General features: G+C 38.2%; 2 protein-coding genes across 2 annotated transcripts in view; one reads left to right on the forward strand and one right to left on the reverse strand.

The window, feature by feature from the left end:
• Positions 1–22,350, forward strand: part of WAPL (WAPL cohesin release factor) — a 134,700-nt gene that overhangs the window by 11,798 nt on the left and 100,552 nt on the right. The gene's annotated exons all lie outside the window — the stretch shown is intronic.
• Positions 1,217–22,108, reverse strand: OPN4 (opsin 4). The gene is made up of 13 exons (XM_066554188.1): positions 22,098–22,108; positions 21,887–21,985; positions 15,102–15,244; positions 13,071–13,204; positions 11,710–11,913; positions 9,657–9,828; positions 8,645–8,809; positions 6,885–6,992; positions 5,574–5,754; positions 3,892–4,038; positions 3,309–3,377; positions 2,849–2,884; positions 1,217–2,006 (listed from the first exon to the last, which is right to left on the reverse strand). Exons 2-13 carry the CDS (start codon positions 21,911–21,913, stop codon positions 1,722–1,724), a joined length of 1,671 nt encoding a protein of 556 aa, XP_066410285.1. The 5' UTR covers positions 21,914–21,985; positions 22,098–22,108; the 3' UTR covers positions 1,217–1,721.

Here is a 22,350-nt window from a genome sequence, read left to right on the forward strand (position 1 = left end):
TGAGGAATATCTTTGAACACATTTCCTGTTTGAAGATGTTTTCTCTCTTCTTTCTTCTTATTGCTAGCTGTATGTATTATCAGTTTAATATTCTCCTCTGCTGGGTGACAATATCCTGTTGTGGTAGGTGAAGAGAGAGCCTGTAACAGCTCCTTTCCATCTCTGATGACTACAATTTCATTTACATAAAAACACTGTAGATTTTGAACAGTGTGTTTCTTTTGGCAGTTTATTACCAGCCTGAATGCCTCACTTTTTTTCATGATTAACATTTTGTCTGCTGCAGAAGTCATTATCACATTCATTTTTAGTTTTAATAATCTTCCTTTTAATAAACCACAGTTTGACCTAAGTTTCCAGTGGTTTACTTCAAAACAATGCTTTAGACCTTCTGGAACCCACTGATTTTTCCCCTCAAAATAATAAGTTAATTACATTTTTATTGATTTTATGGCTTTTCCTGATGTAATATAGGGAAGAATTGATTTACTTAGGACAAAAAATGCCTTGCTGGGTTCCCTCCATTATTGCAACCAAAGGAAAAACTGCTGGAGGGCCTAAGAGGAAGAACTGTTTCAACAGTGCTTTGTGCCCTGTTCTTTCTGGCTCAGCCCTACTTTGGACTGAGTACTATGAATTGCAAATGAATTTTGTTCGCTTCTTCTTATGCACTAGGAGGGACAACAGGGAAAAGCTGAAAGTCACTAGTGATAGAACTCTTTCCCTTTCCTTTCAGGGGAAAGAAGTACAATCTCATGGATTTAGTCACTGTGGAAGAAAACAGTCAGCTATACAAATGCTGCTGTTTAGAGAAGGGGAAAATGAAAATGCCAAAGTGGGGATGATGTGAATTCCATATATCTCTGGAACAACTATTTTTGGGGAACTGAACTTTCTCCTCTCAATATTTACTTTAGAAAAGCCCATCAAAGGGCAAACGACTTTGAAATATCAGAAATCAGATGTATTGACTTACCCATAAGACATTTCAGTACAAACATTGCTTTGTATTCTGGATTCTTCTCGTGAAACCTGCTAAAGGAAAGTCAGAAGGAATTTCATAATAATCTCCTATAGCTCTGTGGAAGTTAGCTGAAAATGGATTAAAATCATCTCTTAAGCCACTGTTGGAAAAGAACCCAAGTATGGAAAGGACCATAGCCTTTTCCTCAAGTGTTATTCCTTTCTCTTTCCCTGTCTCAGAAATTAAAATAAAGATATGAGACTGCAAATTACTGCTAAAGTGCATTGCCTTTCATTGGATTGTAGAAGAAAATGGGGGGAAATGTGTCATTAATGAGAGAAGGGGGCACTGACTGTGTAATTAAGTTTAGATTTGGTTGAGAAACTTGACAATAATGAAGAAAACATCTTCAGGAAGTAATGTACATATTTCCCTCCAAATTTCTTAGCTTTAGATCTGTAATAGCTTTGAAGTTAATACATTAAGTGAACAAAGCCAGTTTTGAATATTATACTTCCCTCTCAGGTTAATCCTAGAAGGTTTCTAGGTAAGGTCTGTGCAGTGGTGGGAATGTATGTGAGCAGAGTACAATCCAAATGAAAGAAATTTTTTCATGAGCTGCATAAAAAAGAAATATTAAAATTACATTGTGACTCAGAGCAAGATCTGATCCACTGGAGAGAGTTCTGATGCTGAAAAGATCAATCCTCATGTTTTTATCCTTGCTTGTCTTGTGCTGTGTCTTTGTAGGAGCATTTCAGACCAATCTAGGAAGGTATTCTGCATTCAGCCAGTCCACAGCTGTTCCAGAGCTGTTGGCTAAGGTGATATTCTGGCTTGCACTACTCACTGAACTGCTGGACTTCTTGTTCTGCTTGTGACTGCGGGATTTAGGGTAGAGGAAACCAGAGTTGTATCTAGAAGGCAGCTCTGCTCCTTGGACACTGCTGCATGTTATTGTAATACTGGGTATCTTGGCTGAAGGTGGTCTCTGGTGAGACTGTCCTTTTCTTTGTCCAATACTGTTCCGGCTCTCACTTTTCTAAAGGATGCAAAGATTTACAAGAAATGGACAACACAAGCATCTACAAAGAGATCCCATTAAATCATCTATTAAAAATTACATATATTTAGCACTTTGCTACTCCCCATGGCTGACTGAAAAGCAAACTTAAATGATGGAGGGAAAAGTAGATCTGAACATTTTTTTAATATTTTATTAATGACTTATGAAAAAAAAAAACAACCCACCTGTTAAACAAGCTAATGTACTAAAGCATTAAAGACTTTTCATTTGCTACTTAAGTGCTGGTCTACTTTGAAGAGAGACAGGCTAATGACAGCACATTCAACTATGAACAGAAATACTGTGAATATGCTCAGGCAGCCTATGAAATCAACAGGGTAAAGAGTTTCTCCATAAAGAGGGACTACTTAGGGTCATTGGGCAAGAGGTAATGTAAAATATAGTGTTAACAGCATGGATAATTTGGAGGGGGAAGCAAACTACATAATGAGGCAAAAATTGAGGGAAAGATTAGCTAGCATTTTTTGACAATAAGCAGCATTAGCTGTCCCTTGCACATTTCCAAAAAATCAGTTAGGATGAGGCTCACAATAGCTCATATGGATCATTGCTAATAATAAAGAGACAATTTAGGGTGATTGTATTACAATGGGGTTAGTGCTGCCTTGTTTTCATCTGTCAGCTCTTTGCTTTTATTTCCATGTCTGCTGAGAATTAAGACAAGTTGACTCACTTGTGACAGATGTCTGATATTTTTACCCATGTGCTGTAGCTGTGTTAGATGAAGAAGAAACAGAAACTTATACAACACACAACATCCTACTGAATAGGTGACACGGCATATTTCAAAAACTGACCTTGATTTCCTCCAAGCTGCATGTTTTAGATGTTTGCTGCAACCCAAAACAGAGAACATTAAATAGTTAACAACATCACTTTGTACAGCAGTTCTTGCCAGGACTAAGGCTGTCTCAGAGGTATGAGCCATCAGAATGGCTGTCTCAGCTTATCATATACACCATTAATATAAACATGGCACAGAGTTAATGCTTGCATGCTCCATGAAGGAAATCACAGACCTCATTATAGGACTTAGTAAATTCAAGAAAATATTCAGATTCCTTGAAGAAGAATCCTGTAATACCTATGTTCAGCTTCTGCTCAGTTTCAGCAGTGGTCTACCTTTTGTGGTCATGTTTTCTGCGTTGTTCTGGGAATATTGTGTAATTTTTGCATCTCAAAAACAACTTAATTTGTGCTCAGGGACTGGGATTGTCATTAGTTTTTGTTGCCAAATATTAAAATAATAGTTCTTACAGTAGGTGTAGCCATGTACTCTGTAGCATTCAATTCCACCATCAATATGTCATCACCATCTACAGCTGTCTGAAAAATGAACACAGATAAAACAGATGTAAATGGCATAAAGGTATGTCACAATATAAGACATATGCAAAATGCATAGGGGGAAAAAAAGAGGACAGCAAAGGACTGACTGAAAAGCAGTGAAGTATTAAAGATAGCCTTGTTTTTTACATCTTACCATATTTGTTCATTTGGTAACAAATGGTGGGACAACCAAGATCAATCAAGTAATTTGGACAGCAAAAGACAAATATTACTAAATACACACTTAAAACCAAACACGAGACAACTCACCATTCAGATGTTAAGTTCTCTAAAACAGCAGCAGAAATGCAATGAAGACAGCTGAATAATGAACCAGGGTAGGAATGAAAAGCTGATGACCTTTTACAGCCTGTAAGTCATTACTCATTGTGTTAACTCATAGGTTATCCACATCTTCATGGCAGGAACCTTCATGATTAATTATGGTACAATGTGCAGATTTGTTAACTTGTCAGTTGTTAGAGAACTTAGGTATTACACAGTCTATTACCTTCCCACAATTCCCAGAATCCTGGCTTGTCAGTTTGGCTCTTATGTCACTAGTCTGAGTTGTGTCTTTATCTGTTTCGTAGGAAATTTGTCTTCTGGCAAGTCTGGAGAACATACTGGGTGTATCAGTTTCTGTTTCAGTACAGCCCTAAAATTAATAGAGCAAAAACATTTACTCTAGGTCCTTTAGACTTTCATCCAGTTTGCCCCAGACAAACCTAGACAGAAATCATAAAAGAGACAGGCATTGTATAAAAGACATTTCACAAAAATTCTGCCATATATAATTTCATAAAATGTCTGCTTATAAGAGGTACAAATAAAACTATCAACTCTTTTGCATCTAAAATTCAGCTTACTTTTTTTTTCCTCCACAGGGTGCACTGCAAAATTTGAAAGAAAATAGTGTTTCATTAAAATCTATTGTTTAAACTTCTCTGATGCCTCTTGTAGCTCCAAGGAGAAAGTGTTTCCACGGGACTGCCCACCTAGGAAGCACTGGTGTTTGGAGGAATTAGGGACAAAGTTTCCCAAGTGGCTTGGGTGGAAGCAGAAATAAATAGAAGGAGGTGTCTCAGGAGTGCAGAATCAGTGTTAAGAAATATTATTTTTTTTCAGTAAGGAGTCCTGGTTTATAAACTTTGTTCCAATTAATGGGAAAAAAACCCCGTGTTACTGAGGGAGTCTTTTTTTTTTTAATAATCAAGATTTGCAGTGTAAGTGATGCAATATAAAGATATTCCTTTTCTATTAGCCAGTTTTAAAACCATCCACCTGACTGGAGGCTACCAGCCAGAAGTATTTCATCGTGATTGGACTGAGAAGTCAAAAGAACAGAGGGCAAAGAAATTGAAATGTCATTGTTAAAAACAGCTGTCAGAATTCAATGCTTGGCTGGACTAGATAGAATTATTATCCTGACTGTGAAAAAGTATTGCCAAGAAATTTTTTTCTTTTCAGTTATTTGGAAATTTAGTTTGAAATTACTGTGATGAACAAACTAATATGCCTATTTAGTTAGTAATATGACGTTGAGTTACAGAGGGGAGCCTGGATGACAAATACTTGCCCTGTGTTCAGCTGCTGTGTAAAACATTTGTTTCCACTTAGATTGGCAGCAGCAAGCTGTTGAGGTCTTTTGTGAGAAAGATTCTGTAATGGATTTACTGATTTGTCTAAATCTGATGATTAATGTTTCCAAATACATCCCATTTTCAGAAAGCATTATCTATTTCCTTACAACCTTGCTTTCACTAGAGAACTATTTTCTGACTAGCAGTTTCTTTTTTCTGTGTCCAGACTGCAGATCTGTGGTGAGAAAAGTACAACCCAAAAGTATGATCAGACTTTCAACTGAGCTCTATGCTACCTTTATTGGTACTTATAGGTAAGGCTTTATAAAGCCTTACCTATCAGTAACACTTTACTTTCTAAAATTCCTGTTGTTCCATCTTTCCACTCTTCCTGCAGTGTCACCAACCACCAAGAAGAAAATTATCTACATTCTGCTTTTACACGTAGCCTTCTGTCTTTAATTTTGCTTTGTCCCTCCACTTTCTCTGGAGTTTTTCTAACAAGCACCATAATGCATTTCATCTAAAGAATCTACCACTTGGAAGGACTCTATATGAAGATGAATTGCTTGGCAATTAAAAATGGGTGTATGGGAAGTGTCTCCCTTACTGATTCACTGTCAGAGAGAGAAGACAGTCTCCTTTTTCCTTTCTGCAGCCCACTTATCTCAGAAGACTGGCTGGTTACGGTCGCTCGTCTGGAGGAGTGGTAACTGCTGGAGGACCGTGAGTCTTTAGGAGAAACTCTCAGTAGGGGTCCAAGGCAAGGAACATATGTTGCAATGGCTCTTCTAATGGATAAGAGGTAGAACCAGTCAGATTATTTTTCTGTTAGCACAAAAATTCAGTCATCATAAACAATGCATTTATTCAGAGAGATGAACTAATGCTGCATGGACTGGAAAATTACTGGGTACAAAAAGAGTTTTCCAGATATCAGATATCTCATATACAATCACCCTGCAAGATCACTTATTCACAGTGTTCTGCAGAACTCAAATTTATTGCTTGGCAGGGATAAGGGCATTAAAATATAACTTTGGAACTGAAGGGAGCTATTAAAACAATGTTTTATCTGCTTTCAGCTTAATCAGGGCAAAAATAAAATTCTGGCCCTTTAAACTCAACCTCGCAGAAGTACTACATAATGAATTATTTTAATCTTCCCCTAAGCAGCTATTCTAACTCCTCTTACACATCTGTTTGCTGGCTATCTGTAGAGTTGTACAGAATGTGCATTTATAATACTGTATTACTTTGCTCATGTGCAGTATTAGCAAACTCTGGCCTAGCTTTCCTCTTCCTTCCCCAGGAAGATGTTCTTGCCCACCTCTTCTCTATTTAGTTCCTTTGTAGGTGGTGAAACAACAGCCTGTCTGTGGCATTGCTGCCATCTGTCAAATCTCCCTGCCTGCATCTGAACTTGGAGTGGCAATGACCCTTCATTTTACCTGTCAGAGGAAATACTACCTGAAATATGAAAGCCTTGAGAAACATGAAGAAGATTCACAAAATAGGGAAGAGGTGGTTTGGCTCACTGTATTGCCTCTCTCACTGGCCTGGTTAATGTAACAAAGTGCTATTTGCAACACTGCCCAATGTCTGCCTCTCATGAAGACAGTTAAAAATGTGTGGTGCTTTCCTTTGAGATGGAAAGGTTTCCATCTTTTATCATGCAATAGGTAAATACAGATCAGTATCCATAAACATCTCTAACTACCATCTGTTCAGGAGTTTGTTCCAAGTACAAATTCCACTGACATTTCTATGGCATTGAGGAGTGTTCCTGGGGAGGGCAAGGCTGTCCTACAGAGTTAAAATGAGCAGGTGAAGGAGAGTTCAGGTACTAGACCTAAAAGTGACAAATTTACTCTCAGATTTTCTTTGCTATATTAAACATAGCTTCTAAGAGTGAACTTACCTGTATTTGGGGTGAGTGATGGCGTAAATGATGGGGTTATGGATGACAGAAGCTTTGGCAATCACAGCTGGTATGGAGTTCATGAAGGGTGTTAGGACGTGGGAATACCTAGAGTAATGCAAACACAGCATATATTTACTACTGAGTTCTGCATTGTCTATGCAGTCATACAGTGGCAAGACAGACTTTAAGGCTCTAAAGAGAGTTAAAGAGGAGTTCTGTACCAAAACAGTGAGAGAACAAATTCTACCTGTAAATTAATAATTTGCCTGTAAAGATCACTATCAGTCTAATTGTATTTCTGGGGGCTTCTCTGGCAGTACTTCACTACTATGATTCAGGATTGTGGTAATTCCCATGTTGTTTAACCTAGGGACAATGTGAGCCTTTAAGAAGGCCTTACCATCCTGGTGATGAAGTTTCTTATCATACTATGGGAATATATATATGCTCTGTGATGATGTGGAAATGGTTTGCCAATTGCAGTATAAGAACCATTTTGGTCAGCTGCCTGTTGAGATGCCATTTCACCTCTTATGGCTTTTCCCTGATAAAGATAAGGATGTTCTCTATGTACCGTATTTAACATGGCTTCTCCTGATCATTCTTTAAACATTGATTAGAGTTATAAATCTTCACATATTCTGGCTAACATACAGCATGACCTTAATGGAATGGAGATTTTGACCCTGAGCTGAGACAATGCTTTGGTAAGGCCCATGGGGAGTTCAGCTAACAGAAACAGACAGTGGCAAAGCCTTCTGCTTAAGGTAATAATTCCTGTGTTTAAACTAATAATTCCCAGAAAATGCGACATGTAGACCAAAAATATTAGTGAGCATGACTGTGTGCCAGCTCACTATTGCCCATTCAAAATATTTTCTAAAGGAATTAAGGTTCTTCTTTCTTTTTCATATGTTGTTGCTCTGTCAGATGAGTTGTCTTTAGTCCAAGACTATAGCCACAGACTCAATGTGTGCCTCCCATATGTGGCATGCAGTGAGATTTTATCCAAGTCCCTGGCAATAAAATTTCACAGAAGACATCCAGGCTTCGTTATTAACCTGAAAAATCCCAGTAGGATTGCCTAAAAGAAATAGCCCAGAAATGGAAAAAAAAAAATCTATGTTGCTCCGCAGATATCTTTATAAGGAAAATTCAGAAATATTAATTTCTAACATACTGCAGAATTATAAAATTGTTCATCTGTTCAGATTTTTGAGAGTGTGAGACATGGAGCAGAAGTCAAGTTCAGGAGGTATTTGATCCTCCAAAGGCAGATGCTGAATCGTATGCAACAGCGCAACAGTTCTACATAGGGGTTTGCTGTAACAAAAAAATGAATATACTTTTGTAGATTAAAGAAGTAGAAGGGGGAAAAAAGAATCAGCCCCTGGGAGGATCTTTTTGGAGTGCTTTACTTAGCATTTTGGTGCTAAATAAAGTTCAGATAGTTCAAATATCCCAGCATAGAGAATGCATTCAGAAATCTTCAGCATGGCAGTTTATGTTGCCAGTAATAATATTCTTGTTTTCTTTCTCTCTCTCTTTCTTTTTTTTAAAATTTTCTTAAAGTCAAACTAAGAAAAAAATCAGTCAGCATGTGCCCCATTGGTTAAATATCCCTCCTAAATATTTGAATGTTTTGGACATGCTTCAGAGGTCAAACGTGACAAGTAGTTTTGACTTTCATCTGTCTTTTACAGTTCCACATTTTTTGCTTTCACTGAATATTGCTTTACTGATACATTTATAATTACCCAGCAAAAGCTACCAGAGCAACAACGGAGTATGGTGACCAGGAAATGACAAAAAACAAAATGACGATCAGTGCAATTTTGGCCATCTTCCACTCATTTTTCATCCTCTGATACTGTTTCTGGAACTCTCTATTCCCACGTTTGCATCCAAATGTCTGAATAGACCTAGGGAAAATAAACATAGATAGCAGAGGTAGGGAAGTGAGCAAATAGCTTCATGAAGTGGGACAACAATTACTCTTCTGCTACTTTAGGCTAAAACTCATGCACTTTTATTGCACATTAATACAAGAACATGACCCATGCTTCCCAATGTGATGCACTTCAGTTGCACTAATCAATGGCAAAATCCATATGTGCTTCAATGAAAAAAAAACCAGGAGAAAAGTACCAAAAGATTTTCCATGTAAAGCAACTATTCAAGCCAATTGAATGATGCTGAGTTAAAGGCACTTAGAGGAGTCTTTGGTTCCCTGGGTCTGTTTGGCTACCTTGCTGTCACTTTGAACTTCTGAGCTAAGTGACCAGATCTACTGGGATCTATGAGACTGGTACCCACAGATGGCACATGGAGTGGCAGGCTGCCCTTTACATTTAAAGAAATAGCTTTTTCTTTCAGAGTCCTGCTATTAAATCTTTAATCACCTTTTTTATTTAAATTTATAGTTCAATTCCATCTATTTTTCTGTGAAATAGTTATTGATACACTGTCATTAGGTGTTTCTGAGGGCCCTTTTGTTTTTATTCTGGTTAATTTCTGTACCCTTTCCCATATCATTAGCAAATACACTGATAAGCTCAGGCCTAAATTCAGGAATGGTCCATCTAAGAATCATGTCTTACCATGTTGACTATTGACAGAATTCTCATTTGGTTTTCTGTTTCAGTTGTACTTACAAAATAAATGTGAGAAACGTGTCCCAATTTTCTTCTGTTCTTTCTTTCTTTGTTTTAAGAAAACAAACAGTCACTTAAGCACAAGGATAAAAATTTAGGACTCTTGGCTACTTACTTGTTGGCCTTCTTGATAGCCTCAAAGATAGAGACATAGCTGTATATGATAGCAATCAAAGGAATGAAAAAGACAAAGCAGAAAAGCAGCATCGTGTAGGCACGGACTGATGGTGTGAAAGTCATGTAGTCCCAGGAACAGGAAGTCAGCAAACCCTCAGGAACGTATGCACCTAGAAAGGAAGATGGGAGAAGGTATAAACCATGAAGTGAATGTTATTCTGAGTGCAGAAGTTAAAGATACTCAGAATAACATGGGATTCTCTGGAAGGGAAAAAAGGGTTTAAAAGGATAAACAATTCTTCATGTAAAGAACTTTTATATTTTCTTTTATTTTGTTTCCCTGTTGTATTTATGCTTAGCAGTCTAAGGCTTCAGAAAACTGAGTAATTTTGCTTCAGTCTTGAATGTTGTTTAAAACTCATCATAGTCAAATGGAATCTCTTCAAATACTTATTTGGGTCTGGGACCAGACCTGTATTGTTTTTAAATATCTCCATTTCCTATCAAATTGCTTTCTTCCTAAGGAGTCAAACCAATTGCTCTAGGTATGACTTTTCTAAGCATGTGCAGATACGAGAAATTTACTGGGCAAAAGAGAAAGATTTATTGTGTAGACCAAATGATTTTGTCATGAAGTAAAGCTGAGGAGAAGTTAAAAAAAACCCAAAAAACCCCAAACAAACAAACAAACAAACAAAACCCCCAAAACAGACAAACAAAAAACCACCCCAAAACATACCTAATGTTTTGCCTGAAATAAAATGTATTATCTTTAAAGGAACTGTTTCAAACTGTCAAGTAAATAAATTTGCAATAGCAACATTTTTTTACTTTGGAATTTTAATTTTAACTGTTTATGCTGATATTTTCTGTTCCGCTCTTAAAAATATTGCGCCAGATGTTCTCAAATGCATCTAATTACAGTGTGAGAGTTCATACTGTGGGCACTATTACAATCTAATTACAAGATAATAACACCCTTCAAGCAATTATTCCACCTTCTTCAACTGAAAATCTATAATCTAAGGCTATATTGTCATTTTGTTATTCTAACAGCTCCTGACTCAACTAAAGACTGCTTCTGTCAGTATTGCAGTTTGCCTGCTTAAGCATGCTTCGTGTTTAGGGGGACCAGAATGGCAAAAATATGACAATAACAAAACTCTGCTGAAATTCTGCTCAGCACCTGAGTTGATTGTTGCATCCTTTACTAGTCAAACATGTCTATGTTCTCACCTAAGTTGGCAGACACATTCTCTTCTGGAATTAGGAATTATAATGGTGGGCTGGGGTTTTGAATGATGAGTTCATCATTAGTGACTGCAACTGGTGACTCTCCGGAAATAATGGTAGTGAGGCAGATTTCAGTGAGGAAGAATAACAGAAACTCGCTTTGTCACAAATTCCAATGATCAAGGTGCTGTATGAATGTTCCAATTTCCATGTGTAACATTCATATTTACAAAAGCATTTTAGTTACTGCTAAATGCCATGCTTATTGGAAGCCAGTGACAACACCAATGAGTGAATGGAGAATGTGGGCAACACCAAGAGCAATTTGTCCATCAAGAACACAGTCAAGACTTACTGAAGATCTCCTGGCACAAATGCTCAGATTCTTTTATGTGAATGAAAAGAATTAGATTGACAGTGCTGTCTTAGCACTTTTGGGGAGGAAGATTCATCAAAAATAACACAAATACATTTATTTAACTTATATAATGTTAAATTTGATTCAATGGAAGTAGACATGGGGTGATGAGCAGGCACATTCCTCATAAATTTTGGCCATGAATTTATCTGCTGTCTTTATGCAGCAAGTAATGTGCTTAAGGAAAAGTGCTACTGTCCTATAATATGCTGTAATGCCCACTGCATTCTTTTCTTTTGATTAGAGACTCTCAGTTTCAACATTTATTTCATCTCTTTTTTTTCAAATTAGTCTACTCAAGCCTCATACGTGAGGTATTAATTCAACCCTCTTCTGTACCTTTAACTAGTCTTTAATCCAAGACTATTAGGGCAAAAAAGTTTTATTCCAATTCACTTACTCCATCCAAAGAAGGGTGGGAGACTCCAAGCCAAAGAGTACAGCCAGACTCCTACCAGGATTATTAGGGCCTTCTTCTTTGACGTCACTCCAACAGAAGCCAGAGGTTTAGTGATGACAAAATATCTGTCCAAGGCAATCACCATCAAAGTGATCATAGATGTAATGCCAAAAAGAGCTCCGCAGAAGGCATACAGCTCACAGCCTTGCAATGAAGATAACAGAAGTAGCAGTGAAATTAATCTACCCGTGCTAATTATTTCTAGGAGAGTTCAAGTCTGTGTTTCTTATGAACTAATGTCTTCTGGAATTTGTAAAGCAGTGAAAGTTGAGTTTTCCTCTAGTTATAATGCTACTTCAAAGCTGCTGTCTTGCTAATTACATTATCCATGGAGACAACTTCACAGATTTTGTTTGCTTCAATTGCTGGAGACAGTGATACTTAACATATTTTCACTCATTGTTTTCTGGTGTTTCTAGTAGGATAATTTCAGCAGTCCATTAATATCTCATTTAACTCCAGTTTTACTGCAGTTCCCATAGAGCAGCTGTTTTGCTTAACAATGGGATATAGTTACTTTGATACTGTTCATATCTCAAGGGCAGCAAAGCTGAAGTAAATATGAATACATTAATGAGTAATTTAGCTGAAGTAAATATCCAGACTATGAATACATGAATGAGTGATTTTAATTGTTCAAACAACCTAATGATTAAAAGCAGTGGTTTGGATTAGCTTTAACCTGTATGCAAATGAGCACTTAATGGAAGTAAAATAAAAATATGCTTTTGGTCATCAGAGATCAAAATAGCAATTTTACTTCTGTGAGTTTCCTTTCTGTCAGTATCTGTTCAAGAGGCAAAGACTGGTCTTCCTCTTACAACAGTTATATTGGAAGAATATTCCACATTTTCTTACTACACAGAAAGTGTAAAACTTCTGCTGCGAAAAATCAGATTTTCCAAGCTTTCTTGCCTCAGCATGCCAGGTGCAAGTCCCAGAGCAGGTTATTTAACAAGGTTTTTAAGCTGGTGTGCTGAGGGGGAGTGCTTCTTTGTCAGAGGACTCCAACAGTAACTAAGTCATGAGCTGATTGGAGAAGAACACTGGCAAGAAGATTAGTGCTGTGCCTCATGTTGCCAGTGATGCCTTTGTATCTGTCTCATTAATGCAATTTTCCTCTCCTGATAGCAGTGTATTTATTACATACAGACACAAATATTCAAAGAAATGTTTGCGTCAACACTTAAATAATGTTAAGAGATGTTCTCAATATCGCAAGAGTACCTGAGGGTAGATAGATGAACTGCCACTATGGTAAGAACAAACATAGTGAAATTTTAGAAAGAATATATACAAACCTTTCTCACCAAAAATCCAGTGTTTGTAGAGGCTGCTGGTGAAAAAAACTGGAGACTGTGTAATGGACATCAGGAAGTCACTAATAGCTAGATTGATGATGAGTATGTTGGCTGGAGTCTGAAGGCTCCTACTCCTACAGAGATCAGAAGAAATGTTGCTAAACACTGCTGCACTGTTAATTATGCTGTTTCTCCTTCCTGTGAGCTCACAAATCCCAAGAAACACTCCATGGTAAGCTAAAGCAGAGTGCTTCTTGTTTCTCTCATAAGGGAACACAAGCAAGGCCCAGTTTTACACCCTTATACTCCTGTGCATTTTACAGGATTGCTTTGATAACCAGCTCAGTGATGGGGATAAATCACACTGTTCTTTAAATATTCTAACCAGTGCCCTGCATGTCCACAATTAGCAGGAAGTTAGAGTTGGTGTACAATATGGATGTCTGGATCTGGGCTCTGTTAAGCAGGAGAAGGGGCATGCATTTTCCACTGCTGGTAAGATCAACAGTGGCTTCCTAATCAGGGATTAAGCAAACTCACTATGAACCATATCAAGCCCTTTGCTTTACATCAGTTCTTCTCTGTGACACTCATTTCACTTGCCCAGACTCTGTCTTCAAAGGAGCAATAAGCAGCCTTCAGTGTATTCTGCCTGCTCTTGTTATTCATAATATTAAAGTACCATTTTTAAAGGGTGCACATAAAAACTCAAGCAAGGGCTCTTCACTTTGGGGCTCAGTGTAACTACTTAGCTCCTTTTTCAATTTCAGTCTTAGGCATAATAGAAAAATAGGTGAATAAACCATGGTTTTTAGCACTGGTCCATAATCAATCAAACCCTTTCTGTCAATTTAGGAGCAAGGAGGTATTGTTAGTAGGTGCTTATGGGTTATGTGTATTTGTTTGTAGTCTGCAAAGTCACTGAACACATTTCTATTTCAGGCAGCTGGTCTCTTATGGTTTGTCATTACCTGAGGCTGCTTTGTAAGCACCTAAATGTTTTCTGAATTTTTGATGTACTCATTACTTAGCTATCAAGTATCCCTTTCTGTCTTTACATCACCTTCAAATGAAGACAAGCTGTGTCCTGAAGTGGAAGTGCCATAACTGGATTTCCTGTATGGGACCATCCAAAGAGCTAAGCTGGCTCATGTACTTTATCCTCACACATCTGATCTGCATGCCAACACCTTTTCTCTTCTTAAGGCCACTGCCATTCTCACCTAAGCATGCCATTCTACTCTGAATGAATTTGCTGAAACCTACCGCCCATAAATACAGGCTTGAGGCCAAGACAACTTCCATCTACACTCCAGTGATCTAAGTTAACACAGTCAAATGATCCTATAATTTGTTGCTGTTATTTTGGTTTATTACATTTGTGCCTAAAGACCGATCACATAGAAGTCCACTGGCTTGAACATCATGTCAGTGCTCTGCTCCAGTGTGATAAATCAGACACAGAATGAGGGGTAAAGAGGAATGGCGAGCATATGACATTGTTGTCAGAGATCCAATTTCCCTCAGATAGAAAAGTTGGAATGTGGCTTTAGTTAAAAGGAAACAAGCCAAGTGTTGGAAAATGTGAAAAAAATGAGACATGGCCACTAATGAACAGGGTGGGGGAGAAAGAAACTGACTAATAAGAAACAGGAGGAAGGAAACATCTAAAATAGAATGGATTTGAGAGGTACAGAGGTGCAAACCAGCCCATCAGTTCAATGCAGACACAGTTAGCCAGTAGAAAAAAATTCACTGTAACATTTCTGCTTTGGCTGCATTTCCATAGCTTGGAATATCTGGGTGGTTCTCTGCAATCTTGCTAACAATTTTGCTATGGCTGTGGTTAATGGGAAGAAGTCAGAGGGAAATGGCAGGTTGCCACTCTTTTCCTACAGCAGTGTCTCTTGGTGCATTTTACTTTGCCAGTGAAGAAGTCTGACAGTATTCCTGGACTGTGTTTGCAGCACACAGGATACAGCTCAAGTTACTATATTTGAATATTTAAAAAAACATTCAAAAGAAAGGTACCTGCAGAAAGCATAGAAGACCAGGAAATTTCCCAGAGTTCCTGTAATCCCCACTATAAGGATGACAACTCCAATTGTATAGTGGGCATGATCTGGGACATCCACTGTGGGAAAGGCACGAGGATCATCTTGCACTGTCATCTTCTGTGAAGCAAATAAGAGGTCATCGGTATACTGCCAAACTTTTCTGAACAAGCTGGCGTGTGCTTCTCTAGAAGGGAAAATGGTCAAGAATGCAAAAAGACAACAAGCAAAAAAAGTCAGAATAAATTCAAATTCCATCTACTGTTGAATATCTTTGGGGCATAAATATGCCATCAGCACTGCAAAGGGTGTATGCTTACTGTCAATTCAGAATTTTGGTGAAGAAAAGCAACCTATTCTCCCCCAAAAGAAAAATAAGGATATAAAGGAGAAAAAGAGACAGGAAGGGACCTGTCTATTTTGCATCTGATATCAGGTAAATGCAGAATTTAACAAGAAGTAAGCTTCCTATAGATTTAATTTCAGGAAAGTTTCTGTATCTGTGAAGTACAATTTCAATTGTCCTCTGACATCACAGCTAGTCTTCTCTAAGTAGAAATGTTGTATGGATAAACATAGTCATTTACTCATTTAGCAGTATGGCCACTTCATTTTTCCCACTGAATAACAGTGCAATTTGAGCTGCCCTCAAGAGCTGATTACCAAAAGCCTGGCAGCTTGAACAAGAGTCTTTTGGAAACTAAATTAAGGATCAGAAAAACTAAACCACAAATCCTTTCTACCTTATGCCTGGTTTCCACACCAGTTCTGGTTTTGGTCTGCCTGAATCAAGGTATTTTGCGCTCTGGGAAGTATTTCATAAACTGTTTGATTGAAGCATTTCTGTCTTAATCAGTTAATAACTCACGGCAGAATTCAGCAGCCAAGTCTGAATATTGCAGTATTGGAAATGAGTATTTTTGGACAATTGAGGTAGACATTACTTCTGAATACATCTGTGAGGTCAGGCTGAGGTTATTACAGGCAGTATGGATTTGAAACCAATGTGCCAGTAGCAAGGGGTGAACCCCATGAGTGCCTGGGATTCTGGATGAGATTGCTTTATGTGCTGAAGATCTGCCCACAGCAATCCTCAACCACCAGAGCACACTCCCTGGGTTTCTACATTAGCAGCAATGAAATGCTGGACAAATACTCTGATCTTAGAGAAAGGAAATGTAGTTCTGGCTGTTACTGTAATTGGAGCAAAATGTTAAGTTTGATACACTAACTGAATGACGGTATCACAGCATTTATGGTTCAGGTTCCTGCAGCAAAGTGGAAGTTGGCATAACATCATTAACATCAATGGGCATTTTGCCCAGCTAGAAATTGCTGTGCTCAACATGCTGCCAGTAAACTAACTAACAAAAATAATCCCATGCTAATAGGAAGTGGATAGGGAGAGTCTGAGATAAAACTCTTTCATGTAAACAAGATCAGGTGTTCTTTGGTTTGGGTTGGTTTTATTTCTCCTTAGTCTTGTGGCTAGAACATTTTTAAACAGCTGTTCTGCAGAGAGTTAATTATGATTATTAGTGGAATGGAGATTTCTGAATGGAGATTTCTCATGCTTTTTTCCCCTGTAGCTATCCATTTAATCAGAACTAGATCAATGTAATAGAAATGAAGCAACTAAAGGAGCTTGTTTTGGCTACAAAGAATAGATTAAAGTGGCTTTAATGTGAATTAAATTTGTGGAGCACTAAGGACAAGGAAAAATTTGAAAGATAAATATAAATACACAGAGAAATTGCAAGAGAGGCAAAATTGTTTAAGAGAAAATAAAAGACTTTAAAATCACTTATTCATTAATGAAACAAGTTCAGAATCAATACAAGTGCCAAGTCTAAAAAAATAAAAGAATAATATTTATACTGGAGCAGTGCTAGAGCATATATTATAAAAACACATATGTGATCAGGAAAAGGTGTGTGGCAAAAGGAATAAATTCACATCTTCGGGTGGACTTCATGTAGGCCTTGGATTTTTACCAGAGGATACAACTTGGCTGTTCTCTAAGAGATAAAAATAAATTATTTTAAAAAAAGTAGTTTCACTATTTTCACTGAGAATACAATTATTATTTTTTACATCAAAGAAAGGTACTAGTTGATCAAGAAGGCATTAGATCAGGCCTAAGGACTTCAAATCCATCACTAAGTTGCATACCTACACACAGCTTCCATAGTAGAAGACAAAAATATGTGCCTGTATCAAGTCCAGCCCTGTGTCTTCTGCAGGAATCAAAAGAAAGAACAGGGAGAAAAAGATAGTGCTTGAGAAAATTAGGTCAGCAGGATAATCAAGAAATCAGATAATTCCCAAAGCCTTTCTCTATTTAGTTTCTCCAGTGCATTAGCCCTGTTTATTCTGTCTTCTATTATCATCACACAGTACAAGTACTTGGTTGTCAGGGGAGAATAAAAATCCCCCTGTTGCAATCCATATTGTAGCACTTGTCCTTTGAGAATACTCTGAACAGCTACTTCAATTGCAGTGATAATACACAGCAGTGTTGCCTTGCGTGTCTTCTGTTCAGCCTTCTTTCTATAAACACCTCGTAATGAAGATATTTGGACTGGGACTGGCACTATTTAACATCTTGTTGGCAATATGGACAGTGGGATCGAGGGCACTCTCAGCAGCTTTGCTGATGACACCCAGCTGTGTGGTGCAGTCAGCATGCTGGAGGGGAGAGATTCCATCCTGGAGAGGGACCTGGACAAGCTTGGGAGGTCACACCATGCAGAACTCATGACCTTCAACAAGGCCATGTGCAAGGTCCTCCACGTGGGTCAGGACAATCCCAAGGGCAAATCCAGGCTGGGTGAAAAAAGGATGGGGAGCAGCCCTAGGGAGAGGGTCTTGGGGTGTTCATAGGACCATAGAATGGTTTAGGTCAGAAGGGACCTTAAAGAACCTTCAGTTCCAACACCCCTGCCATGGGCAGGGGCACCTTCCACTATCCCAGGTTACTCAGAGCCTCATCCAGCCTCACCTTGAACACTCCCCAGGATGAGGCATCCACAGCTTCTCTGGGCAGTGTGTTCCAGAGCCTCACATCCTCACAGTAAGAAATTTCTTGCTAATATCTAGTCTAAACCTACCCTCTTTCAGTTTGAACACATTACCCTTTGTCCTACCACTATGTCCCTGTAAAATTTCCCCATCAAATTCTCTTGTAGTCTTTTCAGGTACTGGAAGGCTGTTCTAAGGTCTCCTCAAAGCTATCTCTTCCCCAGGCTCAACAAACCCAACTCTCTCAACCTTTAGTCAAGACTAAAAGCAGGTTTTATAACTTTGTTTGGGTGTGTATGAAAACAGGCCTTTTGGTAGAGCTTTGTAAGAATTCATGTTTTGAAGCTCTGGAAGGCATATCATTTATTATTTATCTACATTATAGTTTTGCAGAATCAATTTGAGAAGTGCAAGACTGGTTCAAACAAGCATCCCTGACAAAACACCAGCCTGCCTTTAGCCCGGGCTGGGCATTTCATAGATACCAAATGTGCATAATAAACAGTGATGTGGGAATTTAATTTTAAGAAGAGTCTTAATAATTGCTTGTACCCTGAAACAGTGTTATTATCCATTGTAAAGGAAAATCTTACTCCTCCATGAATTTTAATCCTCCATATATAGTTATAATCCATTGCTAAATTCTACTTTGTCATTTGCCTCAAGAGATGCAGAGTCAGGTTATGGAGTTGCTCTGTGTCAGTGTGTTTCTTTCTGGCAGGTTTAAGTGTGTTCTTGTGGAAGCACTAGAGGGAAGCAGCTAGGTTTAATGAAGTTTGCCTTCTTAAAATGCTCAGTTTTCCCTAAAGGAATGTTTGTCTACCACCTCCAACAAAACAGCTAAAACAGAATTGTGATTTCAGTTGTCTTACAGTAAACTTGCCCAAGACTTACAAACTTGAGATGCTTTCTAGGAGTTTGGAGAAAAGCAAATGTTTTATAGATAAGTATGTCTAAATCCTTGCTGCAGCACAATATGGAGCCTCATTATTCTATATTTATGACTTGCTGCCACAGCTGCTTGCAAGGGAGGCAGAATTCTTCCTTGAGGGACAATCTGAGGAACCAGCTTGCTTCTTTAGGAAGAGACAGACTAAGGCTTGGTGCAAGCAGAGGAGGAGTAAATATTAATCAGCCATGGGGCAGATTCATTAAGGCACATAGGGCAGAACTTGTATTTCACTATAAAGTTTGTCAAGACGTTCCAAGACACTAATCTGAGGACAGTTGAAAGGATAAAGGAACTCCTTTGCAATCCAAACCAAAACCATGATTTCTAAATGATTTGTCCAGGTTACAAGGAAGTCTAGATCAGATATTAAACCCAAGAATATTTGATGCCTGTATCTGTTTTGTCTTGGGAATCCATTTATCATACAGTTTCCTAAAGAGAATGTTTTCTAAATAGTTATTTCATAATTGATTAAATAAAAAAAACCCCAAATGAACCAAACCAGCTAACTTCTGAATAGCTTCTAGTTGAAGATACACCATTTTTGAAAGTCCAACACACATCCCCATAGCCTAAGTATTTCCGTGTAAGTAATAAAAGGAAGCATTCCAAGAACAGAATTCAACTATTACTGAGAAAAAACATCTGTTCTTTTTCAGAGTGAGGAAATAAAATCATATCACTTAAGTGCCAACCACTTGGAGATGTTTATTTCTGAAATCCTACTAAAGCTAACAGTGATGGTAGGAGCAAGGTCATGCAAGCAAATACTCATAGTAAATAAAATCTGATATAGCCCACTCCTCACAGACTCACAATGGCAAGAGTATAAGATCAGGTTTAGTTATAGCTACAGGGAAAGAAGAAATCCTCATAAGGGCATTTGAACATATTTCAGTGCTGATTCTGATCAATTGATTTGTATGACATCAATTCTAAAGGCAGGAGCAGAAAAAACTATGTCAAAGACATTTTTTCCCCTACTTCTGCCTGAATATGGCAGGAGGATTCTATCTAATTTGGTGTAAAACAAGACAACAAAAGGGGAAAGAAAATAGGAGTGCTATGTGGTTGCTTTTATGAATTCATTTAACTTCAAACTGTAGGCACTGGTTTTGCAGGAAGAACATTAAAATAGAAGAGAACCCAGTTCCAAAACACTCCAAGTTCTGGCAGTCCAAAGTGAACTTTGGCAATGTAACAAGTTTCTTTGTTCCTAATTTTCCTACAAATGCAGGTAAGGAAGCCACTCATTTACACAGTATGACTTATACAACCAATGACAGTGTTAGGCCTTTTACATTACAACAAATTACATAATTTAGCAAAACTATCTGACCAGAAACACTGTAATTTCCTGGGGTTCCTTGTGTGCTGTTTGTACTGGCTACCTACAAGAGGCCTCAAACAACTGATAGCACTTCTTTTCCTTTCCAGGTCCTTTCTCTGATTTCTGAGCTTGCCTCTGTGGGCACTTGCCCTGTGATGACAGGCGGCACAGAGAGGAGTGTAATCCCCCTCAATTATGGTTTCAGCAGGGTGACGCTAACTGCTAAGCCCTCTTTCCAGTAGACAGCAGGGCTTTCCATAGATGATGCTTGCCCTGTTGAGCAATTTGGGTAGCAGATTTTGTATCCTGTCTTCCGGATTTAATCTCAGCCACAAGCAGCACACACTGCTTTCACTCCTGAAACTCTCTTAAGCCAGTCTTTGTGTCAAGTTAAAATGCAAAATTTTGGTGATACAGACACTTGACCTAAGGAAAGGGACAGCTAATGAGATTGTTCAGCAGAACATGGAAAAAATCAATTTTTAATTTTCCAGTGTAAATCATTTTGTCCCCAGGATCCCTTTCCATTTTGCCATGCACTCTACAGTCCCTTTTCTCCCTCCCTGCTATGTTCTGCTATCCTTTTTCACATGTTATCCATCTCATTTAGTTTTTCAAGTGCCTTGGCTCAGGAAACTTCCTTGTTTATTTTTCTGTAATACATTGCAGATATCCAGGTTTTATTAAAAAATGGATTTTAAAAACTTGAAAAATTAGGTTGGTTTGTGTTTTCATTATAAAATATTAAACAGACTTTAGTAAAAACAGCACATTAACAGAACCTGTAGTCCAACTAATATTCTAAGAGACAAAGCCAGGAAGAGAACTTTTGAACTCCTTTGGTTCAGGCATGTGGGATGGGATGGAGAAAACTTTTAGCGAACCCAAAAAATTCCATCTTGAAGTGTCATCACAACAGATTCTCACTTTCACACTTGCAAGGAAAATGTCTTTCTCTTTAGTGTATAAAGCCTCAAAAAGAGCTTTGATAGGACTTACCTGAGAAAACCTTCCAAAAAACTTTCTTGAGTAACTGCACATAACTCTTTTAACATTTACATAAGCACTCCACTGCACTTACAGATTTTTACAGAAATGATGGGGATTTCCGCCCTGAATAACAACACAAGAGAGCATTGTGTTTGAACTGCTAAACAGCACTTGAATGTACAAGAACATCTTGTTTTGATAGTTTGCAACATATTTGATGCACTTTGCCATTAGACATTCCTGCCTGTCTTCTGCCCATACAGCTCTGCTGAAAAACACTGCTTGTACAGCCCTTTCTGCATTAAATAAATAAAGGAATAAAAATAAGATTTAAAAAGTTTTGTTATGTCATTATTGCATTACAGCATAAAACATGTACATGCTCCTTAACTGTCCATTTACAGTCCTATAAATGCCAGCCTTGCCAGAGATCTAGATGCCACAGCTTTGAGTGACAGAAAACACTTACTGTTGGGGCTCTGAGAAGCAGATCCATCCGTGTGTAGGCATTGGCTTCCGAGTCATTCCATGCACTGAGGGACTCCACAGTTCTGGTGCTCTTGGTGTCCTCAGAGGGAAAACAGAACACCTTCTGAATGGGCTGATTATTCAGGTGAACAAAATCTAAGCAAAAACCAGGAAAGAAGAGCTGTCCTCTGAATTTAAGTCAGCCACTTTACCTTTGTATGTGTGAAGCAGGTTACTGGATTCTTTGGAATGGTGTGAGATCCAGTGCAGAGTTCCTCACTAGAGCTTCAGATTGCTTCAGTCCATCATCAGCTCAGCAAAGGGCAGCAGCAGCGGCTTCCATTTAAATACAGGAGAGGGCAGAGTCTGCACATGCCCAGTTTGCAGCTTATTCCATCTGATTCCAGCTTCACATTAATGACAGTATAAAACCAATGCTCACTTAAAAGTGCTGGTACCTGGTTT

Source organism: Molothrus aeneus, chromosome 8 (genome assembly GCF_037042795.1).
Source record: "Molothrus aeneus isolate 106 chromosome 8, BPBGC_Maene_1.0, whole genome shotgun sequence".
Lineage (NCBI taxonomy): Eukaryota > Metazoa > Chordata > Aves > Passeriformes > Icteridae > Molothrus > Molothrus aeneus.

Bases quoted from the DNA above. Each gene is read 5' to 3' on its own strand.
- OPN4 (XM_066554188.1), bottom strand. From the start codon at position 21,913: ATGGATCTGCTTCTCAGAGCCCCAACA. The intron at 8,810-9,656 runs GTAAGTAGCCAA...TATTTTCCCTAG, and splicing joins GCTATCAAGAAGGCCAACAA to GTCTATTCAGACATTTGGAT. The intron at 4,039-5,573 runs GTAAGGGAGACA...TATTAATTTTAG, and splicing joins CTCTCTCTGACAGTGAATCA to GGCTGTACTGAAACAGAAAC.